This window comes from Motacilla alba, chromosome 10 (genome assembly GCF_015832195.1).
Source record: "Motacilla alba alba isolate MOTALB_02 chromosome 10, Motacilla_alba_V1.0_pri, whole genome shotgun sequence".
Taxonomy (NCBI): Eukaryota; Metazoa; Chordata; class Aves; order Passeriformes; family Motacillidae; genus Motacilla; species Motacilla alba.
In genome coordinates, this window is record NC_052025.1 from 19,223,801 (window position 1) to 19,236,271 (window position 12,471).

Below are 12,471 nucleotides of genomic sequence, written 5' to 3' on the forward strand. Positions count from 1 at the left end.
TGCCCACAGAGATGGACAGATCTATTTGTGCACTTGTAGAACACTGAAAACACTGAAGCGTTTCAAAGAGCTGGGAATTGTTTTGTCTTCTCTGGATCCCCGTTCAGGGCCCAGCAGAGGGTGTTGGGCTGCTGCTGCAGGACAGGAGGGATCTCTCCAAAGAACTTGCAGATTTTGTCCCTGGCATTATTGCCCAGGGAAGTGTGAGGGCTGTGTGGGGCAGAGAGGAGGACAGCATTCCCAGACAGCGTTCTCTGCCCCTTTGGGGAGTGCCAGAAGCCCCTGCCCAGCCCAGTCCACCTCTGTGTGCCTGGCACCAGCCAAGAGGGGCCAGGAAGGAAATGAGGGAAAAAAACGTCCCTTCTTCCTGGAATTCTGACTGTCTTCCATCATCTGCCTGGCTCTGTCACTGTCCCCCCAGAGCAGCTGCCAGGTGCTTGTCCCCTTGTGTCACCTTGGCCTTCCCGTAATTGACAGAGGTTGGCATGAAAATCAAAAGCAGCTTTAAAATGTGCTCTGGCTTTTTCAAGTACAAACTAATATTTACCTGAGTCTGCTTCTCTCCTCATTCCCTCTCCTTGGCAAGCTCCAGATCTGGTTTAAGCTCAGTGTTTAAGCATTTATCCAGTGAGGTTCCCAGGGCATGAATATCAAATATTCTTTGGAGTTTGGAAGGGGGAAGGGGGAGCTGACTACAGGAAAGGTACCTGAAATGGCTCTCTGTTCCTTAAATGTGAGTTTGCATGCAGTTGATATTTTCAGCTGTTCGTAATGGACACCTCATGGAAAACTTTTGAAAAACATCTCATTTGGGAACAGTTCTGCGTCCTGTGGTGGTTGAAAGGTGACCTGTTTTCATGCTGGGGTTTTTTCTGGACTGTTCTTTAATCACTTCTTGCCTCAAGCTTTTATTACTGCTGACATTTACATGAAAATAAGATATTTGTTTATGTTGATTTTAGCCACTTGCTTTTTCCTGCTGCATTTTGTGTCACCCCAGCTGGATTTCCATGGAGCAGTAGCAGTGCTGAAACCCTGGTGCACACTGGAGATCCTGTTTGGGTGATAAGAGTGACTTAGCGTGATCCTGGTGCCGTGGAGAGCTCTTATTCATGGAGCTGCTCTCCCACACATCCTGCATTAGTCAGAGCTCAGCTCTGGAGTTAGACATCCTCACTGCAGGAGCACCAGGGCAGGGAAGAGTGAGGGACACAGGGAAATGGTGCATCCAGACAGCAGCACCGTGGAAAAATCACATTTTTGGCAAGCAGAGAATTCCTTGTGTCTCGCAGTATGGGGAAGATAAAGATACTCCTCCCCCTCCTTTTCTCAAAGTTTTTCAGGTTTTTCTAAACATAACTGTAATTTAGGGAGGCAGAATTTGGCTTCCATGAATAAGATAATTATCTTGGCTGGAGGGGGTGGCTGAGGGGAGTGACTTCTGCAAGGGAAAACAACCCTTTCCCCTGCTTTGGAGAGTCACAGGAAGAAAGGAACCTTTCAGGTAGGCCCCATACACAGCCTCCTTTTTGCTGCTGAGAGTTTGAGGTGGGGGAAAAAATATTTCAGCTGAAGCTTCTTCTGCCTCTCTGGTCCAAAGAACCCTTTTTTCTTATTGTAAGTATAGATCAGAGTAATAACCCCAAAAGCAGCAGCACCTCCTGCCTGCCCTCAGCCTCCTCTGAGGTGCTGTAAAAGCTGATTATGAGACAGAGGAGTTTCCAAAATGCTTCCTCCAAACACAGCCAACACTGATTTCACTGGCAATTACAGACAGAAGGGACTGTTCAATATTAACTCGTGTGAGCTTTTCATGAGCAGCTCCATCTGAAATCTGCAGCACTCCCCAAAGACATCCCATTCTTTTGGGCTGGCTTTTGGGGCTGGATTGCTCCTGCATCGCTGGTGACTCACAGCAGAGCAACTCAGAGCTGTAAAATGAACAGAGCCCGCTTCCAGTACCCTTTTCACCTCAGCACACACCTTGTGTTAACTCCTGGTGGAAACTCCGGGGCTTGTTTGGGTCGCTCTGTGTCATCGGGATTAGGGGGAAGCCTGTGGGAATTGCTCTGGGATGAAGCACATGGGAAGTGATTCACCCACAACTGATTCACTGGAGCTGGGAAAGCTCCTTTGGAATACAGAGCTGGAGAAATAATTCCCTGGGAAGAGGGGAGAGCCTATAAGGAACCCAGAAAGACTTTTGTGAGCAAGCTGGGTTGGATTGCAAGGAGACCAGACCCCCTCACGTGTGGGATGGATCCCAAAGGACATCCCTGGGGAGGAGGCTGGAGGAAGTCTGTGGGACCAGGTCCCCTTGTTTGTGGTGTGCTGTTAATTGCTACTGGTTGTGCAAATAATTACATGTGTGAGTGGCTGCTAACCCAGCTTGAAAAGCAATAGAACACAGAGCCAGTGGGATTAAGGGAAGACTTGAAAGGCCACTGTAATTCCAGCAGAGCATTGATCTCTGCCTTAAGTTGCTTTTGAACATGGGAGATGGGCACTCTGGAAAATTTCACCCTGGATCTCATTATCTGTGCGGGGGAGGTCCAAACACAGATGGGCAAACCTGCAAATAGCTGCTTTTCAAATTACAGGAAAAGCAGCAACATTTTCACTGTATAATAAAGAAAATAACAGCAATGAACCTCGAGTAGCCTCAAACTATTCCAAACAAGATAATTGGAGGCTGGAGCACAATGTATTTTTAGCTATATCTGCTATAAAGTAAACATGTTCTTTGTCCAGGACCACCAGAAATGTTTCCATAAGAAATGCTGGCTTTGCCCCAGCTTGATAGAATGCACAAACATTTGTCTGAGGAGCCAGTTCCGACTCTGGTATTTATATGAAGGTTCTGTTGAAGGCACTGGGAATTGTATATATTGTGAAGGGGAGGCCAAGGTCTTAAAACTGTCATTTTCCACCCTCCCTCAGATAATCCCTTTTGCTTTTGTTAGCACACACATATTTGGGGCAGCAGTTCTTGGTGTGAGGCTTCTGTCCAAGCACTGTGCAGCACAAGTTTCTTTTTCCTTTCTTTCCTGGGCTCTCTTGCTCTGGTTTATCTGGGTTATATCAACAGCTGATGCTGATTTGCAGAACTCTCTTGATTTCAGTGAAAATAGGAGCATTTTTTTTCCCTACAGCATCAAGAAGATGCACACAGAAACTGGATATTAAATGTAAATCAGTGTAAGTACCATGGAGGCTGACAGAATAACTGAGTTTTACCACAGCTTTTTTTGCCTTTTTCATCTTTTTGATTGCCATGTGCTCCGGTAATTCAGTCTCCCTTGAAATGCTTTTGTTTTGGCTGCACTCTGGGTTATGGAAGATGATCTGAATTTCCTTGGCATTTCCATCCATCCCTTTTCTCCTCCTGAAAGTGCCCTGCCCTTCCAAGCCCATGGCCCCATCAGGATGCCTGGAGTCTCCTGGGAGAGGGGAAGTTGCTGCTTTGCTTGGATGAAAGTGTGCTGGGTTTTGGATTTCAGCTCTGGAGTTAAATACAGGATTCTGGGAAGGAATGACAAGCTCTGATAAATGACTTTTCAAAAAGGCACGTTCAGAAACCTCTCCTGGGTCCACTCCCTGCACCCTTAAGGTTCAAGCACAAATAAATTTCAGTGAGTCTGACACAGATTTGGGCCAATAAACTTTGCTGAAATAAATAAAAGGACCAGGACTGCTTAGAAAAACCGGGTTTCACATTTAGAGGTACCAGGGATGCAATACCTTCAGAAACTCAGCCTCAAATTCCATTTCTATTTTCAGTGGAGAAAAGGCAGAAATATTGGAATGTGTATTAGGAAGTTTGGGAGTGGGTTTGTGATTAAGCCTTAATTAAGCATTAGGATATATTCTGTCCCTTCTGGGGTAGGAGGGTGTGTGCTTGGGTCTCTGGGGTGCCTTATTTGTTTGCTGTGCTCCTGGCTATCAGGAAAAGGAGGAGCTGAAAGAAATAGAGGGGCATAAAATTACAAAATGGCTAAAAATAGAGGAGAGGGAGCTGGGTTTGGTAGCCACCAACCAATGTCCTGTAGCTGGGGCAGAAACAGAAGGGGTGTAAATAACAGAGATCAGTGAAAAATACAGGAGAAAAAATAGTTGGTGATATATGAGAAAATGAGATCTCTCCATAGCTTTAAAGAAAGCTGAATTAAACTGAGATTGGAAGGAGGACAAGGCTCTGTGGAGCAGCAACAATGGGCAGAGAGTTTATGGTAAACCAATAAAATGTACTTATGTCTGAATGTGAAATTAGACTCTGAAAAATATGGTCTCAAGGCACCTGCTAAAGAGCTTACTGGAATCTTAATAAATGACTCATGCTGTCATAATCTGATCCTGACATCAACTCCCAGGGCTGGAGTTCTGCAGCTCTGCAGAGGGGGAAGGGGAGGCTGCAAAGACCGGGATGGGAATGGGCAGGTAAAAACCATTTGCACAAGAGAGATTGACAGTTTTTGCTATTATCAGCTCCTTTGCAAACCCAGAACAAACGAGACTTGAGCAGAGGAGTTCTGCAGCACCAGAAGAAAAGATTAATTTCTCTTTACCTGATGCTGTGGGTTGTTTTGTAGAGGATGTGTGGTTTCCTTCCAAATCCAAAAGAGGATTTTAGTGGGAAGAAAGAACCAGATGAGAGATTTACCAGCACAAGATAGGGGTGATCCTTGAGGGAGAGATTCATTCTTCTCTCCTGGTCTTGGCTCTGCCACAAACTTTTCTTTTGCTTTGGGAAAATCCTTTTAACTCCATTCATGTAGAGGTTATAAAAACTTTCCCTCTCCATAGACATATGTTGAAAATTACATTTATTAATTATTTTAATCTTCTATAAATTTTAAACAGGAGTGTTAATTATTAGTTTCCTCTCTGGCAGCACATTGCAAACCTCAGTTTGACACAGGGAACTTCTTTTTCCAGGCTTTGAATGACAGCACTGTTAGAAGTGCCCCAGAAATTGGAAAATTCAGCGATGCTGAGCAAATTGAGGGGAAAGAGATGGCAAAGGATCAGCTTTGGAGTTACAAATGTGCTGTGTGGGTCATTTTTTTATTCCCTCTTGTTGATTTGGCCGCTGTTGAGGGAAAGTTGAGCTTTTCTCCAAGCGCTCAGTGAAGCCCTGTGGATATTAGAGAGCTCTGCAGACAGCAGCCAGATTCTGCTACAAGATGAATGCTCATTTCCCTGCTGCAGCCCAGATGCAGGGCCAGTAAGGAACTGCTTACCGTGTTCTGTGCTCAGGAGAAAATCCCAGCCTGTGGCCACAGTTCTTGGTGAATTTTAGAATAACTGGCAACTTGTTAGTCAGGGTTTAGAAACCAGCTCCTGCTCGTGGTTTTCTAAGTGAACAATTTCACTTTTTCTTCCTGATGGTTTTTCTTTTTTTCCTTCTTTCCTTTTTTTGCACACGGTGTTGCTGGATACTTGAATTTTTCAGGCATTTTGCTCTCTTGCAAGATTAATGACAGGGATATAAAAGCGATGGGGAAGGGAAGGAATTGGATCTCTAATGGAGTAAATCTGAATTTTTCCAACCTGGGCAAAACTATTTGATTGCTTAGATCGCTTTCCTTAATTTGCACTGCTGGTTTTTGCACCCCTGATTTCAGCTTTGCATTTAAAGCAGGAGAATGGGTGCAAGGAAGAGTTTCAGTATCATCTAAAGATAGCTGCTAGATGCTCAAAGAGGAACAAATAAAATGACCAAAATCTTTCAGAACGTGGGGTGGGTTTTTTGTCTTTCGCAATCCAGGATCTTACAAATTAAATACAGTTAAAAAAAGCAACCACAAAACAAACCCAACAGAAAAACCCCAACAACAACAAACCCCAAACAAGCAGAAAAAAAACCCAATCAGGCCTGGAAATCAAATTCAGGTTGTGCAATGTTCTCCTGTTTAATTCAGACAGATTGTTTAAAAATAAAGCTTCAATGTTGCTGTCATTTTTTTCCCTCCCCTCCCTGGTTTTGCCATTAAGGCCTCGCTGTTGCCCTTTGCTCTTTGAGCAGCTTTTGGCCTTGGAGAGGCAGCTTGGTGTGGTAAATTTCCCTAGGAAATGGCTTTTAAGGATGGCTCCATCCTAAAGGTGCTCAGCCTGAGGGTTTTTGGTTCTCCGTGCAGTGTAGGAATACTTGGGTGACAGAGCACAGATTATGCTGGTTTTGTGGGAAATGCAGGGCTCCTCTATAACTGATTAATGTGATTAAGTAGAAGTTGTTTATTGTTTACATTACGCATATATTTCTAGATTGTACAAATTACTAAGTGCACACTTATTGATTGGTATCTTGGTCTTGTTCACTCGTTTTCTGTTTGTATGTCTTGGAGTATATGATTGGTTATAGTCTAGGTGTTTCAGTCTTCTGTTATCTAGTTTTTGTGGTCTTGGTATTCGGTTTCTCAGCCTCTTCTTTCTTAATTTAGCACAATTTTTGTTCTAATAGCTTTGACAAAGGTCTGAGGTTTTGATAACAAACTTAGAAGCAGGCTGGCTGGTGCACGCTGTGGCCTCACCCTTGCAAATAACATTGCAACACGCTGGTTTTTTAGAGAAAAATCCAGTACTAAATTTTGGCCAAAAATATTGGTAGTTTCAAAAGCAATCCTGTTGAATAATATGGAATAATAAATGTATCAAGGCAGTTGTACAGGGAGAGCTGCTCAGCCCGGGCTGGTTCGAGGAAGGGTAAAAGGGAGGAACAGTTCAGCGCCCCCAGGGAGATTTGGGGTTAGATTGTGCTGATTGTAATGAAGTCTGGATGTGCTGAGCTCTGGCATGCTTTGGGATCAGCCTTTGGGGTCAGCCTGTGCTTCAGAACAGGACCAGGAGAGGGAAGAAGTTGTGTGTGCCCTGGAGATCATTATGGGATGGCTGGGCACATGGGACAGGTGCTGGGGTCACCCCTGGGGCTGCCCCAGGCAGAGCAGCGTTGGCTCCTCTCATCTCCTGCCCCATCTCAGCCACACCAGGAGTTGTTCCTTGGGAGAAAAAACTCCTTGAGGGCTGAGGCAAATGCTCCTGGAGGGTTGGGGCAGGAAGCAGAGGGAAGTGGAGCTGCTCTGTTCCCCAGCCACGTTCCCAAGGACGTGCAGGTGATGCTGTTTTGTCCCGAGTCCTTCCGTGGGGAGCCTGAGGAGAGATTTCCCAACCAGGAAAAGCCAAGGAACCCCCAGGGCTTTGGGGAAATCTCATTCCTTTTACCTTATCTCTTATGGAGGGGAGAGGGGGAGGTTGCTGGATTGGAAAATAAACCAGATGGCTCTGTCACTGTAAAAAGTCTCTCCAGACAAGAGTGCAGGGAATTCCATCTCTCTGTGCTGTGGGCAGAGCCTGGCGTGGGGGCAGGAAGAGCCCTTTCCCCTCCAGCTGACTGGGGAGTTGTTATTGGGAATGCAGGGAGAGCCCATCCTTGGGAATAAATAACCCCAAAGTCAAACACATGTTGTGTTAATGCCCCTGCTCAGCCCAAATCCACAATGCCCATGTGCTGCTGGAGACTGGGAACAGGAGTAACACTTCCCACTGCTGGGATACTTGCAATATTCTCTCTGAGTCTTCTTTTTTCTCTTCTTTCCTCACTTGGATGCAAGAAATGCTGCCAGGCAGGCAAAGGTGAGGGGGATGGAGAAGCACTCCTGGTTTATTCCTTGTCTCATCTCCTTTTGCTAAATTCAGTGAATATTTTCATACGTATTTTTAAAAGTTTTTCCAACCTGGTTAGTTTTGAGGTCACATTACTGCACTCTTGTCTCCAGTGAAATCAACTCCAGAATTCCCAGCTTCCCCAGAAGCTCAGGCCTAGCCACTCTCCTTGGGAATATTCCCCAGTTTTGGCTGGAATCAGTAGTGTTTTGCCTTGCCTGTTGTTGCAGCAGTGTTTGCAAAGGTGTGTGTGGTACCAAGCTCTGCCAGAGGAGCTTTTGGGAAAACTCTGTTAGTGCAGCCAAGATGAGCCCAGCCTCTTTGGGATAATTGTTTGTGTGTTTTGCTTTGGGTTCACTTTGTTTTTCTAACTCTGCTGCCAACACAAAGAACCAGGGGAAATAATTCTGAGTAAAATTTCAATTTTCTTTATTTTTCTCTCTCCTTGACAAATTAAAAAAGAGAAATATTTCATTTCACCAAGGCCCTGAAGTGTTTCATTTGGGTCATTAGGAAAAGCAAGGGAATGAAGGGTTAGACTTCAAAGGAGGTGCCTGGGGGCAGCTCCGTTCATCCAGGATGGAGGAGACCCTGCTCCAGCTTTTTCCTCTGCTGGAGAGGAGTTGAAAACTCCTGTCCTGCTTCCTGGGAAGGTTTGCTAGGAAAAGGCTGTTCTGGGGTGAGGATGGGATTAGGTGAAAAATGAGCTGGAGGAGACACAGGGTAGATGTAAAAATAAAAATAAGCAATGCTGTAAAAGCTCTATATTTGCTTTCAGCTGCAACTTGGAAAGTGAAACTGGAAGTCTTGGTTGTTTGTAAGGTTCCTGAACTTTATATAGACATAGTGGGTAAATTTACATAAACGGTATCTATATTGATTTTGTCACAATGAAAATTCATCCACCTGTGTTTTAAGAGTCCAGGTTTATTAACACACATTTTAAGGTGTACCACCTTTCCAAGCACAGCAGATTTGGCTGCGAGCTGTGCAAACCCTGCTTGTTTAGGACACGTGGTACCCCTGAATCATCCTGTTCTTACTGGCTCTAGCTTTTGTCTCTGCCTCCTAATCTACCATAAAATAGTAAAGAAATAATTTAAAAATCCAGATATCTAAAAGTAAATCCAGAGCAGAGCTGTAGCATAAAACAAATATTATTTGTTGTGGATGCTTCATCCAGTGCCTAAAGGGGCTCCAGGAGAGCTGGAGAGGGACTTGGGACAAGGGACAGGACACAGGGAATGGCTTCAGACTAAGAGAGGGTGGGGTTTAGCTGAGATACTGGGAAGGAATTGTTCCTGTGAGAGTGGGCAGGGGCTGGGCTGGAATTCCCAGAGCAGCTGGGGCTGCCCCTGGATCCCTGGCAGTGCCCAAGGCCAGGCTGGATGGGGCTTGAAGCACCCTGGGATGGTGGAAGGTGTCCCTGCCATGGCAGGGGTGGCACTGGATGACCTTTAAGATCCCTTCCAACCCAAACCAGGCTGGGATTCCATGGTTTCACTGCTTTTGGAGGGAAATCCTTGCCCTGAAGACGGGCACCAGTGGCGGCCTGGCAGTGCCAGGCATTAGTGACCATGCCAGGCGTGGATGTGTCCCTGTGCTGCCCGTGGGCTCAGCACCCCTCTGTGCTCCCCTGCAGGTCCCTGGATGGGCGGCTGCAGGTGTCCCACAGGAAGGGCCTCCCCCACGTCATCTACTGCCGCCTGTGGCGCTGGCCCGACCTGCACAGCCACCACGAGCTGCGCGCCATGGAGATGTGCGAGTTCGCCTTCAACATGAAGAAGGACGAAGTCTGCGTCAACCCCTACCACTACCAGAGAGTGGAGACCCCAGGTACAGCACAGCCCTGCCCTCTTGGCCTCTCCTGCAGCAGGAGCCATCTCCCAGGGCGTTCCCAGGAGATCCCTGCTCAGCCTCTCCTGCAGCAGGAGCCATCTCCCAGGGCGTTCCCAGGAGATCCCTGCTCAGCCTCTCCTGCAGCAGGAGCCATCTCCCAGGGCGTTCCCAGGAGATCCCTGCTCAGCCTCTCCTGCAGCAGGAGCCATCTCCCAGGGCATTCCCAGGCACAGTGGATCTATTATTGGTGAAAATCCCTTCCTCTATGGAGTAGGATAATTTATGAACCTGTACTCGGGGAAAATATAGTTGGGAATTGATGAAATGCAAGTGAGCAGGTTCCCAGTGTGCACTGTGTGCTCATAACTCATAGCAGTGTTCTGTGCATCCCTCACTGCTGGGGTTAAATTAAGGATAAACTGTTGAGCTGGGTCTAAGAACAGCTCCCAGCTTCCTGTTCTGGAGTCTCCTCCTGCCTCTGGAAGAGACTTTGATCTGGAGCTGCAGGAGCTTCTGCTGCGTGTCAGCACAGATCTGCAGAGCCAGGCAGGATGTTTATGCTAATCCCACCTGCCTGCTCCATCCTATGGGAAACTCATTCTTTGGGAATCACGGGGTGCACCATCCCTTAAATGGCATTTCAAGCAGAGCTGAAGGGGGCAGAGGGACCAGATGTGCTCAGATAAGCTCTATCCCATTCCCAGCTGGGAATAAACAGCACCCTCACCTGCTGCTGTTATTCCAGAGGCAAACATCAAATCCTGTCCCTTAACGAGCCCCTGTCTTTAAAGCTGTCACTCCAGCCTGGTTTCTCCTCGTTTCCTGCTGTTTCAGTGACTTTATGTGGTGTTTTCCCTCGGCAGTGCTGCCTCCGGTGCTGGTGCCTCGGCACACGGAGATCCCGGCCGAGTTCCCGCCCCTGGATGACTACAGCCACTCCATCCCAGAGAACACTAACTTCCCTGCAGGTATCGAGCCCCAGAGCAACTACATTCCAGGTACCTTGTGTCTTCATCCAGGGAGCAGAGGGAAGGGTCAGAGAGCACAGGGAATCCTGCCTGGGCATCCCAATCTGGGAATCTTCCTTTCCAGCGTTCCTCTGGAGCTACAGAGTGCAGAAATAGCTGGGAATTGTAAATGGGGGCACTCAGCATGTTCATGGCTTTGTTTTGTTGGGTTTAAACTCACCTCTGCATTCAGTGGTACAACCTCGGTTTATTGTCAAATCTAAACTGGATGTTCCCTTACCAGGTTGAGATTTGAATGAAATTCAGCCATTTTGAGTAAAACTCTCCAAATTTCTGATGGAATTGAGCTCTTCTATTTATGTATCTATTTTACAAGCAATTTACACCTTATTTGCATGGACAAGTTATGCAGCTGCACTCCAGGAGAGGAGAAATATGTGGACAGAAAACTGCCTCCATGGCTTAAAGTTTCATGGGACTGAAAATCCGGATTTTTTTGTTTTCCTCCTCCTCTGTTATTCACAAATATGGATATCACCCTGGCTGTGCTGGCTCCTCCTTCCAGCAGCTTGAGAAAGAAAAGTAGTAAAAAAGAATTTGAGCTCCTTGTGAATGACAAAGTGAATGTTTTTGGTGCCTAAAGTCTAGACTTCTCAGTTGCACTGACAGTGTGATGGTTTTGTGCCTCCAGAGACCCCTCCTCCAGGCTATCTGAGTGAGGATGGAGAAACCAGTGACCACCAGATGAACCCCAGCATGGATGCAGGTGAGTCACCTTTGGGGTTTTAGTGTAGTGGCTGTGTCCCAAAGGAAGTTGAATGTCCAGGTTTTCTCTCATTGCCACAAAAAGAAGTAGCCAGGTTTGGAATGAGGGTACCTAATTTATGTTCAAATAATCCATTTATTATGTTCAAATAGCCCATATTAATGTTCAGATGTCACGGACTTCCCTCATTATAGAAAAAAAATAAAGAAACCAGCTCAGAACTGTGGAAGGAAAATTAAAAATGGGCTGCACCATCTGCTTGCATCCATGGGACATCCAAGTGCAGATATTGAAAATATAAGCCCAGAATTGGTGGCAAATTTACGTGATGGAGGATAAAATTCTGACACCCAAGCTCTTTAATGCCCAGCTGAGTTTGTCAGGATGATACCTGAAAGCAAAACAGCCAAGTGCTGCTCAGTTTGGAAAATTAATGGGTTAAACTCCAGTGAATTCCCTGTGAAGGGGCAGCAAGTTGATATTTAAGGAGTAGTGAACATCAGAGAAGCTGCAGTGTCAGAAATGAGCCTGCAGTGAGCACTGGGCTGTCCCTCCAACAAGCCTGGGCAGCCCTGCAGATCCTGTGAATGTTTTTCCTGGTGCAGATTCCATAGCAATAATTACCCCATCTTGATTTTCAGGTTCTCCAAACTTATCACCAAACCCCATGTCTCCAGCACACAACAACCTGGGTAAGCACATGGTCTTGGCAGCTGCAATTACAGTCAAGAGGGTGACGTTGGAACGATGCTGTTGAGGTCGTGCGCTTTTTACAATATTCCAATGGTTTTAATCTGCCAGAGGGCAGCTTTGGATTGGATGTGAGGAGGGAATTGTTCCCTGGGAGAGTGGGGAGGGTGGGATGGAATTCCCAGAGCAGCTGTGGCTGCCCCTGGATCCCTGGCAGTGCCCAAGGCCAGGCTGGAGCAGCCTGGGACAGGGGAAGGTGTCCCTGGCCAAGGCAGGGGTGGAACTGGATGGGATTTAAGGTCCCTTTTAATCCAGCTCATCCTGGAATTCTGTGATTCTGTGAGACTGAGCATGGTCTGAGCACAGAGAAGTGGAGGAGGTTGGTTGGTGTGGGGATGGAGAGCCCAAATAAGCAGGGAATGTGCAGGAAGGCCAGGGAATGGAGAGGTCATGGACAGCATTCCAGAGGTGGTGCTGGTGGGGGAGATGCACAAAGCACAGATGCAGGGGAGGACTGATCTGGCTCACACCAGCTGCGTTTCCTCACCC

The 12,471-nt window shown here is 46.7% G+C and overlaps 1 protein-coding gene across 2 annotated transcripts in view; it reads left to right on the forward strand.

Annotated features, from left to right (window-relative positions):
* SMAD3 (SMAD family member 3) overlaps nt 1–12,471 on the forward strand; it is a 69,463-nt gene that overhangs the window by 40,447 nt on the left and 16,545 nt on the right. Inside the window, exons 2-5 of one of the 2 annotated variants that reach the window (XM_038146615.1) lie at nt 9,302–9,495; nt 10,362–10,466; nt 11,158–11,232; nt 11,874–11,924. In XM_038146615.1, the coding sequence (XP_038002543.1) occupies nt 9,302–9,495; nt 10,362–10,466; nt 11,158–11,232; nt 11,874–11,924 (425 nt within the window). Of the gene's footprint in view, nt 1–9,301; nt 9,496–10,361; nt 10,497–11,157; nt 11,233–11,873; nt 11,925–12,471 lie in introns of both variants that reach the window. The other variant, XM_038146614.1, reaches the window with a different exon arrangement.